Raw genomic sequence first — 18,823 nt, forward strand, 5'->3', positions numbered from 1 at the left:
GAGCGTAGGGATTGGTTGAGGCTTAGGTATACAAAGTAGAAAGTATTTGAGTTTTCCTTTTGGGTGGGTTAGTTTAAATGAGCTAAGTTTTGTGTTTGGAGGTTGGGTTTTAGATACAGTGTAGAGTGGTGGGGTTAAGAAAGAATGAAGAAGTTGAGGGAAGACTGGTGGATAAGTAGAGGTGGGAGAGAGAAAGTTGGGTTGGTGGGGAAAATTATAAGAGGAGAGGTTGTATAAGATAGTAAGGGTTGATGTAGTTAGCTGTGCTGGTAGAAGGGAGTTGTGCGACATGGTGATTTGCAGGTGGGTGAGGTAGTGATAGTGTGTGTGAGGACAATGAAAGTATGGTAAAATAAACTGAATGGTTAAAGTGTAAAGATAGAAGTAGATTGCGATTAGAGTATGTGCAAGTTAGGCTGAAGCTTAATGAGTAGAGATACAGGTGGCTGTAGGGGTGGTGCAGGGTGGAGAGCAGGGGTTAAAGAGATTGGAGGAGGTGGATGGGGGTGGGACTATAGGGAGTGTGGTGTGGAATGGTAGAGAATAAAGGAAATGAGGTCAGGGTGGGTGGGAATGGGGTAAGGTAGGGGAGCAACGTGAGTCTGAGCATAGCGAGGGTGAATGGAGCAGGGCTACACCCAGGAAAAAATACTGAGAATCAGCAAAAGATACAATCTAAAAAGCAGGTAAGTATAGTGATTGAGAATGTGAGAGGCAGGAGGAGATAGAGAGAGACTGCAGAATGATCTAAAACGTATTACTCAGAGAAAGCTGGTTGTAAAAAAAAGAAATACAGAGTCTAGTATAGGGGACCAGGGTGTAGTGGACAGGAAGATTAGGCACACAGAAATGTACAGTAATGGTCTGAGTTGAGAGCAGCAGAATACAGAGCTATCAGTAAATATGTGGCTGTAGTATGCGGGTGAGAGCAGGGAGGGAACAGGGATGAAGGTAAGGTTAAGGATGCGGTACAGAGATGTGCAAGCAGCAAACTAGCTGTGGACAGGCAATATTAGAAAGAGCTAGGCACCAGTAATGAGAAATAACTAGAACATACTTTATATATGCGGTGCAGTAAAAATAACACTGCAGTAGGGACTGCAGTTGTTAGGTTTCAGTCAAGGAAAAAATTGGTTTGGGTTAGTGGGCTGGAAACAGTGTGCACTGATAACCTGAAAAGAGAGAGAAAGGAGAGGAATTAGAATACAGGGAGACAAAAAATAACTTAAAAGTACTGGAATAGGAGAGACAGTTTAAATGAGTGCTCGTGTGTAGGAGGAGGGGGTAGAGAAACCTGAGTGAGTGAAAGAATGACTGTGCTTGCTTAAAGTTAAGTGAGTACAATAACTAAAATTAAAAAGGCAAGGGAGGGCTACAGTATTGTGAAAAGGAGTGAGTGAAGGTATGTATGTATGCAAGGGGGGACAAAATTTAGATAAATAAGGCTGTACTGAGTTATACAAACAACAGTGACAATGCAATACAAAAAGGTGTGTCAGTACTGTAACAGCAGAAACATTTTCGGTATTAAACAGATGTTTAACTAATGTTAGGCAGTATATCCTGTAGAATAGTGACTGGGTTCAGGCAAAAACAAACTAAATAGGCACCGATAGTAGTGATTTAGAGTCTAAAAGCAGTCGCATATAAGTAGGGACATGAGATGTCCGTATACAGTAACAATATGCAATCGCATCCCACGTAGAACAGAATTTGAGGCTTGGCAAGTACACATAATTAGTAGCACTCTTTTATATACAGTGGCAACAAGAGTATATGTTAAAAACAATCAGCAGAACATTTAAAAACAGTTAAGGACAGAGGCAGGAGCAACACTATGGTAAAACTAGGCAGACTAATTTGAAGCTGCATTGCGATACATGCAGTCTAGCTTAATACATCCAGTTGGCAATCACAGACAAAAGTTGTAGTGATACAAACATCCTACAGAGTTTAGCATTTTTTCAAGATAAAATATTAAATAGAGTATCTTAGTGCTTACACAGGTAGGCGACAGTTACCTCACTTGGCTGAAATACAATCAGGTTGCAAAGGCATATTTCCAATTAAATAAAGTAAAAAAGTCAGCTGTTGCACACCTGCAGTTACATGCGCTGTTTCAGGGGGAGAAAAGATAGAGAGAAAGATGGCTCTGAAATGGGAAATAGAGAGGATTTAAATGTCACAAGGCATTATGGATGAGTCTACGAAGAGTGATAACATAGGGAAGTAGGAATTGGAGAAGGAAAAATTAAGCAGGGATATAGATAGATGCAAACAGGGTAGAGAGAAGTGCACAAGTAAAGCTGATTACAGTTTACAAAGAGAGACAGAGTAAAGCAGCGATATTAAAAATAATTGAAAGGAAGGAGTCAGCAAGGTGAAAACACTGCAGAATAGTAGGGTATGTACATAATACACCACCAGGGAAAAATAAGGAGAATCAGCAAAAGAAACAATCTACAAAGCAGGTAAGTATAGTGACTGAAAATGTGAGAGGCAGGAGGAGATAGAGATAGACTACAGAGTGATCCAAAATGTATTTCTCAGGGAAAGTTGGTAGTAAAAAAGAAGAAATACAGAGTCTAGTAGAGGGGACCATGGTGTAGTGGACAGGAAGATTAGGGAAACAGAAATGTACAGTAATGGTCTGAGGTGAGACCAGCAGAATACAGAGCTATCAGTAAATATGTGGGTGTAGTGTGCGGGTGACAGTAGGGTGGGAACAGGGATGAGGGTAAGGTTAAGGATGCGGTACAGAGATGTGCAAACAGCAAACTAGCTGTGGACAGGCAATACTAGAAAGAGCTAGGCACCAATAATGAGAAATAACTAGGACATACGTTATATACACGGTACAATAAAAAATAACACTGTAGTAGAGACTGAGGTTGAGTTAGGTTCCAATCGAGCAAAAGTTGCTTTGGGTCACTGGGCTGCAAACAGTGTGCACTGATAACTTTATATATGTGGTACAGCAAAAATTAACACTGTATTAGAGACTGAGGTTGAGTTAGGTTCCAGTCGCACAAAAGTTGGTTTGGGTCAGTGGGCTGGAAACAGTGTGCACTGATAGTTTTGTATATGTGGTACAGTAAAAAATAAGAATGCAGTAGGTACTGAGGTTGAGTAAGGTTCCAGTCGAGCAAAAGTTGATTTGGGTCAGTGGGCTAGAAACAGCGTGCAGTTACAATGCATGTTCAGGGGGGAAAAATCTAGAGATTATACATACCTCTCAAGCTGATAGCATGAGACAATAAGGGGCAAGCACTAACAAATGCAGGTACAGAACTACTCAGAACAGTTTCACATAATGTAGACTTATATAGCTACCAGGGTGTTCTGTAAATGGATTTGGTAACACATTGCATTTCAAGTAATAATTTATCTGGTAAACATGACAGATTACTCAGTTCTAATTATATTATGAAAAATTGTGACACTTGAAAGACATGTTTGCGTACAGTAATTAAAATAGACAGCTGTCACGGCTAAGTTGGCATGCATGGGAGTAGAACCCACTACCTGTGACTGCAGGGGACATCCGCAAATATTTTAATAATTAACTGAAGCAGCATAATACAGACAAGTAAGAGATACAGCCATACTGGGATTAGACAGTTTTATTTCTGAATTAACAATGTTGATGCACACATTCTTGCTATTGAGTGTAACAATCTATGAGATCTAAACACAATATATGCACATAATATGGGCTAACTCACCCATCACATTTTTGTGTTCTTGGGGAGAGAGAAATTGTGAGCATTACATGAATGATACTGAAAATGTATTGCTACATAGCACTGGATTTGAACCCAGGACTGTGTGTGGCAAAATGTACAGTATACAAGGAATTTAACAGACTGAGCTACTGAGGCACCTCTCACTGCAGGGTGACTGATACTTGCCTGGAGACCACCTGGAAGCATACTATGAACTGCACAATACAAGATACAGGACTTTCCTCTAGCATTCTAGTACTGTTACAGTATTTTACTAGACTGTAGTGCCAATAAAACACATATGCATGGTATACAACAATACTCCATGTATAACTACAGCTTTATTCCACTTTCAACAACACATGTGAACACATACTACTGTTATTGATTTGCAATTTCTGTGAAGTCTGCACACACAATATCCAGCTGTGGAGTGGCCTGCCTCACCCATATACCTTTACTACCTGATGTCTGTGGAAGAAAAAGCATTATATGACTGGTATTGGCCTTGAACAGTGCTATGAGTTAAGCAATACAGTTTGCAGCCATTAGATTTGCATTCTACAGCTATGACAGGGTTATACTTGACTGCAGCAGCCTTACCTTACAGACTCAATGCATACAGCGCTACTCCAATGATTATGACAAGACAATTCTGATGTACACCATTTTCCTTGCTGTTATTGGTATTGTTTTTATTGAACTACAGTTATTAGTCATTTATTGCACTACAGCTCTAATTCCAAATTTATTGCACTACAGACTTTATTGCGTATACTTTATTGCAGTAAATGCTTTATTCTTTCTTGATTATTGCACTACAGTTGGCAAAATACATCCGTAGTCACCACACTCATGGCGCAATCTGTCCAGGCGCCAGGCATGAGACTCGATATTGCAAGCCCTCTCAGATGCAGCTGTTGGAAGAGAGGCACACCATTATGCATACCAGTTTTGCAGACAATCATAATACATATTGGTAAAACAGAGGAAAAAACACTTACATACTTGTGGGGCATTCCCTGCTCTTGCTTCTTGGACCCAGGTGCCCAAGGTTCCCATCTTTCATCTTTTCAGGTCATCATGGTGGTGACGACACTGCTCACCTGTGCAGAGGATACCAGTAACACTTGTGAGTTTTCTGGCCAGCCAGTCCCAGGCCTCTGCCTTACACTCTGAACCCTGGAAACCACCCCACAGCAGCCTATCCTCATGTTTTTTCACAAGGAGCCCAACCATAACCCTGGACTCCTGAATGCCCTACCACTGAGCCTGAAAGCACACACCTTCTCCAACACCACCAGCCATATCAACAGATGATAGACCCCAATGATTTCTGCAGAATTCCTGCCTAGTATGTCTTATATAGGCTCTTTTCCCACCCTTACACATCACTGAGCAATTGCACAGACATTGGCAGCTGTTAACATGTCTATGCGGTGCTTAGCATGTTTGAGCACAGTTGTGCAGAGTGCAGCGAAGCTGTATTTTAAAATCTTGTCCATAATATGTGCAACAAAAATACAGACTACTTATGACTTCCATGTATTTTAACCCTGTACCTACTACACATACAGCTGTAACTCTTCCCATTAAGCTACGTGGTTATTAAGAAATCCAGTATACTTTCACATATACCACTGAGCTACCTGATAGCAGTGCTGAGCAGAGTACACTTAAACAAACCAAAAAAATAAATAATTAATTATATCCAGTTTCTGTTTTTAGATGTCTGACAGGTGTCTGCCATATATGTATGAGCTCAACCCGGCTTATCGGCATTCTGCACCATGCCACACAAACGCCAAATAAAATAAAAAAGGAAATAAAATAAACAAAATGTTATTATGCTTGTTAATTACATCCAGTTTCTATATTTAGATGTCTGGCGGGTGTCAGCTGTCTACATGTGAGCACAGTTTGGCATTGCTGTGCTCTGTGTTGTACAATGCAAACATGCCTTTTAAAAAAAAAAAAACAACACTGATTTAATATCTGTGTTCTTCAGCTCTGCCTCAGCAGCCAGCCATCATTAATATGTATGGCACGCTGCTGAGGGGTGTTCATGGCCATGTACGTGAATACATTCTGTGTAGGCTCTACATGGTGCCTACATGGAGTTTATTAAATCCTGGGGTGCGGTTTTTACAGTTCATGCAACAACCTGGGTGTTTAGTTCACTGTGGTAGTCTCATTTAATTTTGATATCATTACAACCCTTTATACAATGTTGATCATTGTGCTACATCTGGATAAATCCACATTGATTATAGTTTGATCTGGACAAAATAAATCATTTGAAGAAGCTTCAACTAGATTAAAAAAATATTTTTGCATAGAGACAAAACCCCTTTCTCCTCCATGTGGGGGCTTGCGTGGCATGCTCGTCACAACCTCAGAGATGAAAACCTGTAAAACTTTATATGACTGCTGGTGCAACAGCTGAGATTTCACTGGCAGTAATTCTCAACTAAATGCAGTGATGATGAGTTTCCACTGAGGAAAGTATACTTGATAAGCTTAAACTTTGTCCAGTTTACATCTGATCGAAGGTAGGGAAGCTGATGGACATTATAATTGCATGTTGTCAAGTTTTATACTGTTGTAAGGTAACAGACTGATGTTGCTGACAAATTGTGTTTTAATATGTTTTACAGACTGGCATATTTATTGTTTTATGTTACAGTCATATTTGTGTCAAGTTTTTTTTTTTTTTTTTTTTTTATATTTGACCTTTTGACTTTGGTCTTTCTGCATTCAGCCTTTTGGCATTTAGGATTTAGCAATGCTCTCATTTAATTACTGTGCATTTAATAAAGAAAAAATAGCTAATATCTCTTTTGTTACGTTCACTGTACATTAGCTGAACTTATATATACGTTATATTGGACTTGACTGGTTGTCTGTATTTCTATGTGCCTTGTAGTCCAAGTCACAGCTTAAAATGGATAAGTTTATACTACACTATCTATAAGTAAATAAAATAATAGCATAAATCAAGATCAAGGCAGAGCACCAATGAGAAAGAAATGCACATTTCCTGCTGGTGCTATAAATGCCAGTAAATATCGGTCAAAGGGAAATCCTGCACCCCTCCCCTTAACACAGTCTCTTTATCCAATGCTGCTGTAAATTGTGGCCACAGTTTAGATGAGGCATCTTAGTCTGGATTAACAGTCACATTTATATCTCCTCTTAATGCTGTGTCACCCTGGAACATTTCTGTTGTTCCATCCCCAAGCTTCCCAGTGTACTTTGCTGGAGTAACTAGTGAAACATTAAGTAGAAGGCAGTCATTGCAGTGACCATACTCCATACAAATGTTGAAACTCCTAAGTAAGTTTGCTGAAAGCAATTTCAACAACAGTGGGGTATACTCTATTCTTCACTTTTGTGTGTCCTCTGAGTAGGTATATAAGGTCCACAGGAAGTGCTTTTGGTGATTTTATTTCAGAGTTTTGGCATTCACTTAGAGTGCCGTCACTCTATATAAGTGCCACAGAAAGTGCTTTTGGTTATTTTTTTCAGAGTTTTGGCATTCACTTAGAGTGCCGTCACTCTATAGACATGAATTTGATTAAGAGCTATAAATATGCAGGTCTTATTAAACATTTGCTCCATGAAAATATATGCTGGAGTATGAGTAATCATTTCTAAAGAAGACCAGGTAATCTGAACATAAAATCACTGTTTTATGTTGGAGATGGAATGTTAATAAATCATGTGAATAGTAAGACTCCAAGATCCTGGGTTTCAGGAACTCCTACTGTCTATGTACATCTGTAGAATTTGCTTTGTGGTTATTGGATGTATAAAGGTTCTGTTGATCAGATATGTTGTATTGTGACATGCTGTCATGAGGAAGGCAAATGAGAGCAATTTCTTATGAAACAAAAATAGTTTAACGTATCAGCTGTGTTTTTTAGGTAAACAAAAATGCACCAGTTAGATTAATTTTGTGTGTTAGTAATGGTAAGGGAAGGGTTGATTATAGGTGTTAGTGGCCTGGTTCTGAAGGGGCTGCTGAGGTTTAGAAAATAACAATGAAGATAATCTACATTTGTAGATATAGAAGCAGTACATCTAAGTGTAAGATTCTGAAAGATGTGCTGTACAGTCTACATTTTACTCATTAAAGCTGGAATCACAATCAAGGCACTCCTTAAAATGGAGAACATTGACATCTATGCAGTGACAGAGACCTGGTTCAAAGCTCCAGAGAGCACCCCTGCATTACCAGGCTATAATTCATACCACATCTTTCAGCCACCTAACCCGGACCGAAACACTAAAGGTGGAGGCATGTCCATATTCATTAAGGATGTCCACACCTCCAAGCTAGTTGCTCAGCATAATGCATCTGAGATTATCCAAGTGTGACTAACTCTGGGCAAGACCACAATCCAAATTGTAGCTTGCTACAGACCCCCCACCATGCCCCAGGAATCCCACTCCTCTTTTCTTGATACACTAGAAAATATTAGGGTACAACCCAACACCCTAATAATGGGTGATTTCAACTACCCCACCATTAACTGGGAAAACTACTCATATACCAACTCTTCTGCTCAACGTTTTCTGGAATTCATAAATTCCAACGCCTTGGATCACCTTATTCACACCCCCACCAGGGGCAGCAATATCCTAGACCTGGTCATTGCCAACATGGGTGACCGGTGTTCCACACCAGAGGTCAATTCCTCATTGGTCAGATCTGACCACAAGCTAATCACCCTAGACATCCACATCCCACCCCCACCCCCCATTAGGGAAACAACCATAAAAAATTTCTCCAAAGCAAACTTCACGCTTCTTTAAGACAGAAGTGGCAAACTTCACGACACCCATGCAGATGGACAATAGAGGTACGACTGCTGAATCCTACACAAATGCACTTTATAAGCACTTACACGAGTGCATGGATCGTGCTATCAATAACAGAACCAAGATGCTATCCTCCAAAAAAAGGAAGCCAATCTGGTGGTCTTCTGCCATAAACAAACTCTAGAACAGAAGATAGAAACTGTTGCATAAAAGAGTAAAATCCCACGATTGGAGGAACTCCCTGGTCAGCCTCAGTAAGAAGCTGAGATCCCTCATAAAATCCTCCAAAGCTAGTTATGAAAACAAAATCACCACTGATTCTAAAGACAACCACAAAGCATACTATAGCTATGTCAAGAATATCAATGGCAACACTCAGATCTGCTCTGAGTTACGGCACAATGGCACTAAATATACAGAACCAACTGATATTGCCAACATCCTGGCAGATAGGTTCAGTGCTAACTCTACCCCCCTCTCACCCCCTAAAGGGCCCATCTCTATACAGGAAGAATGCAAAGTTCCTGTAATCACAGCTGCACAAGTAAAAACCTCACTCTCCAAAGCCAAGAACATAGCATCCATGGGACCTGACAACATCCCAGGCTGCATTCTACATGAACTACAGAATGAACTGGCACCTCACCTAAGTACCATGTTCAGTCATAGCCTCACCTCAGGTTTCTGCCCATTGAATGGTGCACTGCGATGGTTATCCCACTCCACAAAGGGGATCCATGACAGACCCCAGGAACTACCACCCCATTAGTCTGACGAGCCTGGTCTGCAAGGCCATGGAATGTATCATCATGGAACTCATAAACAATGACACTGGTAATCTCCAAACTCTGGACCCCACACAGTTCAGGTTTGTAAAAGGCAGATCATGTCTCCTAAATGTGATAGACTTCTTTAAAGCAGTTACCAAAGCCATAGATGAGGGTAAGGTGGTTCACACAACCTATCTAGATCTTGCCAAGGCTTTTGACACCATCTCCCACTCTGGAATTATAGATAAACTCACTAAACTAGGTATAAATCCCTATGTCGCAAGATGGGTTGCCAACTGGCTTACTGACAGAACCCACACTGTGAAAGTAGCAGACTCCAAATCCGACTTCAGATCAGTCACAAGTGGAGTACCACAGGGTTCAGTCCTGGGTCCTCTCCTGTTTGATGTCTACTTTTCTGAAGTACAGGCTAACACAGAAGATCTTTGGCTAACTAAGTCCGCAGATGACTGCAAACTAGGAGCCATAATTGAAACTCCTAACGATGTGGACATCCTACAAAAGGGTCTCACTGAGACAGATGCCTGGTGTCAAAGCCATGGCCTCAAGCTCATTGCCAAAAAGTGCATTGTCATCCCCTTTGGTAAAAACTCTGTACCCATGAACTACCACATAGGCGTTAGTCTATTTAATACCGAAAGTGTGATACGAGACCTTGGGACTCAGCTGGACAATAGTGTCTCCTTTGATAATCACATAGCCACAATGGTCAGGAAATATTTCTACGTGGCACATCTCATCACAAAAGATTTCTCATCCAGAAAAAAAGAGGTAATTGTTTCCCTCTACTCATCACTCATTAGACCCATTATAGAGTACAACACCCCTTTTGGTATGTACCTCACAAGAAATCTACAACAACTGGAAAGGCTGCAGAAATACCTCACAAAGAGGATTACTGGCCTCAAACAGATGCCCTACGCAGACTATCTAAAAAAACTCCAGCTTTACTCCATCCCATATCGCCTACTCAGAGGCGATCTCTGCCTAACATACAAAGCTATGTCAAACCCAGAGCTATTGGACATGCTCCATTTAAAGATATCCCAATCCCTCTAAGCTACATGCTCTAGGGACCTAAACCTTGTCACCACAATAAACAGAACATGCTGGAGGGATAGATTCCTGTCTCAGAGACTTCCCATACTCTGGAACAGACTACCTATCTATGTCAAACAGAGCTCCTCATTAGCACTCTTCAAGAAAAGTCTTGATGATTGGATGGAAAATAGGAAATTCACCCCGGGGATCACCTCTGTGGCTCTGCTTGACAGGGGCACATGAAAATAATTTTCTTGGGTGGCGAAAGGCAGGGTACCTTTATGGCTAGGCTTATATAGGCCCTAGGGCCAATAGCCTAGTACCTACCTATGAACAGTAGTAGTTTAGGAAAATGTTTAAAATAATACAGTAGAATAGTTCTGATATCAATACAGAAAAAAACTAATCTAATCTTCCTATTTCCTAGCTATATCTAAGAGAAAACACAGTTCTAAAATAAACTTACATATAGAGCAAAGCAGTGCTGGTGATATTGGTTGTTCTAAAGACAAATGCCAAATACTCTCTGATTCTCTCTCTCTTTAAATTGATAATGCAGTGCTGCTTCACATTACATCATTCTTAACAATTTTCTGTTTTCCCAGGCTAACGGAAACTCAGAGGTTAATAGCCCTTTTGATCTTGCAGTTGGCCAGGAAGCCAGAGCAATAAAAGAAATTATGCATGTAAATTGTAGCCATTAACTCTGATCTCAAAACAATAGGAATAATTCATTCATTTAGATATCTTGGCTCCGAGTTTCGACATCAAACAATTACACAATGCTTGACTTATCAGCCTTCCTACAGCAGAGTGCACTGTTGTTACATTTTTGTAGTTCCACATTTAACAACATTTTCTTCCCTTTAAGAGAACTTATATTAATATTTACAAATTACAAAATTACCTACAAAATTCTATCTGGCTAGGCTGGCAGCCTTCACATATCTTCACAGTAATAACAAGTCTTTTAAACTGCTATACACCAAAAAGAAAAAGTGTGTTCTGCCAGTATATAAAGGTACATTTAATAATTAATGCTTAGACTACTTGAGGAGTGTCTAAAGGCAAGGCATCACTGATACACTGAGATCTTAAGGAGGTAGAATTTGTTCTTTAATCTCACTTATTTATACAAATTCTAGGACAAGTTTCTCTACCACCTGAGGCATGATCCATCTAGAGCATCAGAAATCATCCAGCTTTAGGATGGGTTGCATTCAAGGTATTAGAATCATAATCTAACAAATTTAAGCTCAGAAGTACTTCTTTGTATGTCATCCTCATAAGACTTGCCATAACATTATTCTTGTGTGTGTATGTATGTGTGTGTGTGTGTGTGTGTGTGTGTGTGTGTTTACATGTGTGTGTAACTATGTGAGTGTGTGTATGAGTGTGTACAGATATATATATATATATATATATATATATATATACATATATATATATATATATGTTTATAAATAAAGACACACACGCACACATACGAGCGCGCACACTTGAATGATTATTTTGAGGGTGCATAAATTATTTTGTGGACTGACTGGACTAAACTGTCATAAGCAGTCTTCCTTATGACCCACAATGCCTCCTGTCTTCTTTATTTGTAACCTTTGAATTTATTTTGATCCTTTTCTTCTTACAGACTAGTAAACATCTTATATTATCCATCTTCCCTGCCATAAACTCTATCTTGAGGTATTACAAAAAAAAAAAATCATTTTTGGTGACAGATTAAAAAGAATTTGGACTACCAAGTCCCTGAATGGGGCAGAACATCCTGATCCCACATTGGAATGGAAAGTGACATTACTGGTCTTTCTGCAACATGAGTAGAACAGCTTAGCTTCATATTTTCTCATTGCCTCCATTTTGAAATTCTTCCTTAATTTCCTTAGTAAGTAGGACATCCTACTTCCATCAGTAACAGTAGTGTTGGTAGCATTTATCTAGATTACAAGCATTTTCACACATTAACTATCATTTATTGACTGTGTACATTGAGTGTCACCCATTTTCATTTTCATCTTACTGCTTTTAGCATCTTTTTGCTCTGTACCTTCGATTTGATAAACAGTAGACTCCCTCTTATCTGGCCTCCTTTTAACTGGGCCTCCTTTTCAACTGGCCTTCATATTTCTGCCATAGCCGTAGCAACAGACAGCAGAGAAGAACAACACTTCTTCCTCCTCTGGGCACTTTGGAATGTCTTGGCTTATCGTTTTAATCTTAAATGTTAAAATACTGAAACAAAAATAAACTTTCATTTTTTATTTTATATATTGCAAGTTCATTTTTGTTTCTGTATTTTAATATTTTAAGATTAAATTGATAAGCTGAGATGTTCAGAAGTGCTAGGTTAAAATGAGACTGGATAAGAGTGAGTTACCTGTATTTAGTGACTGTATCAGCTAATACAACAAACCCAGCAATCAGTAGATGAAGTAACCAATTCTGCTATCCCACAGCCCTGTTAATTCCATATTATCACTCTCCCCTAAATGCTCTTAACCCTCAGACCATTGTTATGAATTTTCGAGTTTACAAACTTATGGTCATTAACATACAGTCACTAGGAGTTGCCCAAGCAAACCGGCCCTTGTTTATTCACATGCCTGTGTAAGCAAAGTTCTTAAACCTTACTTCACATAGATCCACACACTCGTGACCTCCACATGCTATCAAATACATTGCCAATATAATTACAGGCCATGTCTTAAAACTGAAACTTTGACCTCCAAAACTTTCTCTCTCTTGTTTGTGAATAAATAAATTAATAAATATTTACATAGAACTTATATACATCATTTTTTAATTTGATTTGCAACCTATAAATGTCATTTTGTATTATTTTTTGGATTAACCAGTCATTCGTTTATCCAGCCTAAGATCTGGTCCCAGCAACACTGGATAAGAGAGAGTCTTCTGTATTAGATGCATGCTACCAAGGTGCTGGTCTTAAGTATGGGGTAAGCTGTGTCGTCCTTTAATATTAGTGTAGTCTACTTGCATTAAAAGTTTACAGACTACAGAATAGAAAACAAATTCTGTAATCATAGTGTGTGCATGACTTGCAAATGTACTGAAAATGTAAACATATTACAGTAAACACTTTTGCTTTAAAGAAATGTATTAACACAGAATAAAAATGTGTGTTCTACTGTGTATTATCTTTCAAACTCAATTTACTGGAGGCAGCATAACGACCCCCCCCCCATAAAATTCTGTGCAACTTTATAGGTACTTATGCTACTGTTTTTTTTTTTTCATAACTGTAAAAGTGCTTGAAATGTGAAGGAAAAATAAGACAATGAATGAAACCCTTCGAATGATGTGATTTGCAGTATAAAGTGTGCCCATCTCCTTCTTATCTAGATTCCTCAATCTGTTTGTAGTGAGAGCTGTTCCACAGGATACAGAAAAACAATAAGACGGGGACAACCAGTGTGTTGCTTTGATTGTATTCCATGTTCAGCTGGAGAAATTGCAAACAAAACAGGTACTCAGTTATAGAAGGTTTGTGTTGTCTTTTTCCCCATATGTAATTCAGTAAAATTTAGTAATAATCCAGCACAACAAAGAAGAAATATATACAGTCAATTAAACCACATCTGCAGAAAAAGATTTTGCAAGTATTTGAGATTTTATTATAATTAAGATTATTATTTAATTTTTTTCTGCTTGTAATATTTGATGTTTAAGACTCCAGCTCCTCTTATATTCTATACTACGGTATGGAATATGTTATGACACTATTTTATGTGACCATAGAAGATTTAATGGTATATCCATTTAACATGTGCCTAATAGCATACTAAGCTGCATGCAAGGCCAGCACCACGATGCACAGAGATAAAGCCCCAACCACAGCCCACGTGACACAACTTCACTAAGCATCTCGGGTGTCTGAGGCACTGGCAGGGTAATGGAGAAAGTCTAGGGGGGTTAGTAAGGTAGCTGATGGACCCAGTGATGGATGTGGGGCACTGGCTAGAGTGCCAATGAAAGACTTAAAAGGGGAATTTTTCAAAACAGAAACCAAAAAGGCATGTATAATTTAAAGTTATGAAATTACTGTGTTTATTGTTTAAAATAACAAAACTACCTAACTATAGAAAAGTAGCTAAATAACAGAGAGAATGTTTTACACAGGTATTAGTGTTTTAATGACATTACATAAAGTAACAGAACTGATGAATTCAACTGAGAAACGTCATACTAAGGCAAATTGAGTATAACAGAAAACAAGTTTTATAACCTCTAATAATAGTAAACTCAAACAATAATGGTTTAAGTATTGTATAGTGGATGCCATTATATTTCAAGTTAAGCATCTGGCTATTTACTTTTGTATGTATACATAGAACTGAAAGTATTTTTTGCCAGTATTTTGGAAAAGCAGCCCTATAGTCATTTAGGAGATATTCAGTAAACTGACAACTGGGTGTTGATCAAGGCTTTCAGACTTTTTAATGTTCAGGAATCAGATGCTTTTTTCATTTAAACCTAAATATGTGGGTATCACTAATTAACTGAAGATGATTGTATATTAGTTTAGATTCTCAAGCTTCTTTTTCTTTGTGACTTTCATTGTCTTCTTGGAATCAATATTACCATTTCTGTAATTTAAATATAAAAATATAGTGTCATCATCATCATCATCAATTCCCTTTTTCCCATGTTTTCGTTGCGTGTGGGTAACACCAATGTGATTAAATCTTTTAACCACATTGGAAAATCAGTGTACTATTAGTCCATCTGTGGAATATTTTCCATTCAGTTTTCAGTTTTTGCAGTCAGTGCTAGTTTATCAGTAGTGGACATTGTAATATATGTTCCTATATTAAGAAGACATTTAGTTGTTTGAAATAATGTTATTTTAATTCTAAGAATGTTGTCTGAAGTGCAACATGTGAAAACTATAACATTTTCAGTTATGATGTCTTGCTGATTGCAACAGAAAATTTATGAGTACAGCTATGCTGTCAGAGCCAGTCAGCATGTAATGTCTTACTTAGATATTCTCAAATGTGTGAAAACTTTAGGATGTTCAAGGTTTTTTTTTTTTGTTATTGACAGCACTAAGTTATGTGTGAGATGGAACAGTTTTGAGAGTTTACTGGAGAAGAAGCTGCAGTGGCAAATTAAGTTAAATGCCACTGAGACACATAGTATGAATGGCTCAACGAACTTTAGGACAATTTTTAAATTAACAGCTGCTATAAGATGGATTTGTAGAAAGCCATTTTTGTCTAATTTTGTTAATGCTTCTGTTAACTTGATTACTTTTAACTGGCATTATTTATGTTTTTAACATAATTTATATACATAGTCTCACAGTATACATTTGTTGTGCAGTCTTCATGCATGGTGCACTAGTCCTACCCTGGTAATTGAGCCATCCTCTAATATCTTTAAAATAGACTCCACAGTTCAACCTGTCAGTTTATACTGTGGACACAACCTATTCCTAGGGAATTATAATATTTTTTTCATCTAGAAGTGTACCTTGTACTCTTACAAAATTACAACCACTCTTCTCTGTTAAGGTTAACCTCACTTGCTGTCTCTTAGCCCTCCTAGATAATAAGGAAGATAAAACAAAAAAAAAATAGTTTCACTGTCATCAAGCTTACATTGTAATTTTCCTTGTTTTTATTTCTCTACTCTCTCCTACCTTTGGTTTTGTTATGTTTGCTGGGCCTCCCCTCATTTCAGCCATTTTGCTTTACGTACATGACTTGCTTTTACTTCATTATTTACATCTCTATATTATGAATACTATCTGTTATTTTTATTACTTCTTTACATTTGACTCCTGATTGATTTCTAGAGCTTAGTTATACTTTTTTGCAACTATTAAAATTAGCACAAATAAATCTTCTCCTGAGGGTTTTCTACCCAGTTCAAACAAAAATATATTCCATGTGATTCACATCTGTCTCCCAAGATCTTTGAATCAAATTTTGAACATTCCTCTTTAAATGTCCATATTTACTACATGACCAAATAGTATGCCCCCAATCCCCTTCTGTTCTTGTTCATACCTACAAGATTGTTGATTTACTTTGTAGAACAGTTTTTATAATCTGTCTGGGGTATAAATATACTCATGCAAACACTTTCATGTCAATAATCTGAATTTCTTTGATTTCATCTCTACACTTGTAGCTTTAGATAATTCTACCCATTGCTCTGCCATAAATTTTCTCTCTGCTACCCTCCACCATGTCTGTATTAGTGTTATTTTCCTTCTGTCTTTTATTAATGCTCAATAAAATCTACTAATCAACTTCTTGTTTGACATCCCCTCTGACCTTGCTTCCAGCAGTAGTCTAAGTCTGGTATTTCCCGCTTTTGCCTTTTACTTTTAATACTATATTTCCTCAAGAATCCATATATGCCTCTCGACTTCAAAATTTCCCTTCTATTTCACTTACTTTCTTTTGCAAATCAGGCTGACTGATATTATCAGTTCTTTTCTGAGGTTGTTCCCAGAAATAAGTTTTTCTCTCACACTCCCAACAACTGTTATTTTACTGACGGTTATTTTTCTAACCATTTCCTGTTTTACCAAATCAGTTGGCTACATTTCAGATCTCCAGTTCTGGTACCTTGTTCTTTTTAATAATCCCATCATATACTGTTCCCAGCTGACTTTCACTCTGCTTCTCCCTTGGTGCCTGTGACCAGATGTTTATTCTACATGTTATTTGGCTGTACTCCCCTGTCTACACACCATCCACTTCAATTTCATTTATAGAGGCTATTCTTAATATAATATACTAATCACAATTGAGCAATCCTATAATATTCCTTAATTTGAAGTAATCTTCTAATGGAATAATCTTCTGCCACTCAACCCTAGGACCCTTATCTCCACAAGTATATGTCAAGATTTCCCACTTTATTTGCTACCAATACTGTTAACCCAGCATATATGTAAATGCTTGAGCAATATATATATATATATATATATATATATATATATATGATTAGTGCAGTAATAAATATTTTACTGCTTGAATTATCTGGTTTAGATGTACTCTTGTTATTTTCTATCTTTTTAGTACATTTTATAATCTTTTCCTACACATCCCTCCATGACTGCTTCAGAGATCCCTTAGCTAATTTGGTTATCAAGACTTCCAAATGCATTATGAACTTATCTTACTTTTTAACTCCCAATATCATTTTAAAAACACATCACTGAAATAATATGAAATTTTCTAACTCACTGTAAAGTTTGAAGTTATAATCATCTTTAGTCTTTAACATAATTAAATACATTATTTAACATCTTTAACATATGTAGACAGGTCTTCATTCATCATATCATTCTTACTGTTTCTCAACCTTTAAGGGTATCCTCCCCACCATTCATAGTTTGGGTATCTCTCCCTTAAAACAATAGCCAGGTTTTATTTTTTTGGGACAATACGAGTGCATAGTTGAATACTTTTCTACAATGTAATGTTCACTGTATATAGCCCCTGCAGTTCTCAGTATACCCTCTTACTGTGTTATGTTTCCTCTTGTTGTGCACTATCTTGCTGATTGCTCAGCACCTTCATATCTTTTATCATGTCTGTATCTCTGCCCTGCATCTTTTTTCAGAAACAGAGGAAATGGTTTTGCAGGAACCTCTCTGTCTCATTCACTGTCTGCTCATTAATCACTTTCTCTTCCTCCTTTCCATTGTCACCTTGGATTCCCTGTTGTTGAATCTGGTGCTATCTCTATAGCTCAGTCAGGGCAGATTTTGTTCCTTTAGGAAAATATATATTTTGTATAGGGAGATAGAGGAGACAGAATCTAAGTTTTTGACTTTTACCCAATTGAATATTGTGTAGAAATTTGTTGCACTTCTTCCTATTGTCTAGTGAGAAATCATAATCCACGGAGATCCTTTTTATCCTACCATCAACGTTTTGCTTTCTTTCCATAGCTCATGTAACAAATGCTCTTTTAATTTTTACACATATATATATATTAAATAGTATATGTCTTGGAAAGCATGAGGTTAGTCCTGATGTCATGAAGACTCTATGGCCCCTGTCAAGCTATATATTTTTGGGGGGTTTGTTGGTCTTTTTACTTAGCACATTGATCATATACAATCATTACTTTCTAGCACATTTGTAACATTTTCAAACCTTAAATTCTATCTCCTGTCTCCATTTTCTTTTTTCTACAGTTTCTGTTTCATTTCTTCCTGGACCACCTAATGTTGTGCTACCATCATACAGTAAACGCTCTCCTTGTTTTCATTACTTCTGTCTCAACTAACTGGCTAGACAAAGCACACTCCATATTATACAATCTTCTATCAGTCCTCTTTATTTATATAGTTCAATAATGAATCAGTCATCTCTTTACCTCATGATATATTTTATCTATCTTTTTTCACATTTCTGCCATTTTCTTGACCTCTCTCAGCAG

The 18,823-nt window shown here is 37.7% G+C and overlaps 1 protein-coding gene across 1 annotated transcript in view; it reads left to right on the forward strand.

Annotated features, from left to right (window-relative positions):
• Positions 1-18,823, forward strand: part of LOC122788794 (vomeronasal type-2 receptor 26-like) — a 129,754-nt gene that overhangs the window by 77,797 nt on the left and 33,134 nt on the right. Inside the window, exon 3 of the mRNA XM_044055678.1 lies at positions 13,757-13,880. Within this exon, the coding sequence (XP_043911613.1) occupies positions 13,757-13,880 (124 nt within the window). The remainder of the gene's footprint in view (positions 1-13,756; positions 13,881-18,823) is intronic.

The sequence above is a fragment of the Protopterus annectens genome, chromosome 14.part0 (genome assembly GCF_019279795.1).
Source record: "Protopterus annectens isolate FY-2018-M chromosome 14.part0, PAN1.0, whole genome shotgun sequence".
In the NCBI taxonomy this organism is placed as follows: Eukaryota; Metazoa; Chordata; order Ceratodontiformes; family Protopteridae; genus Protopterus; species Protopterus annectens.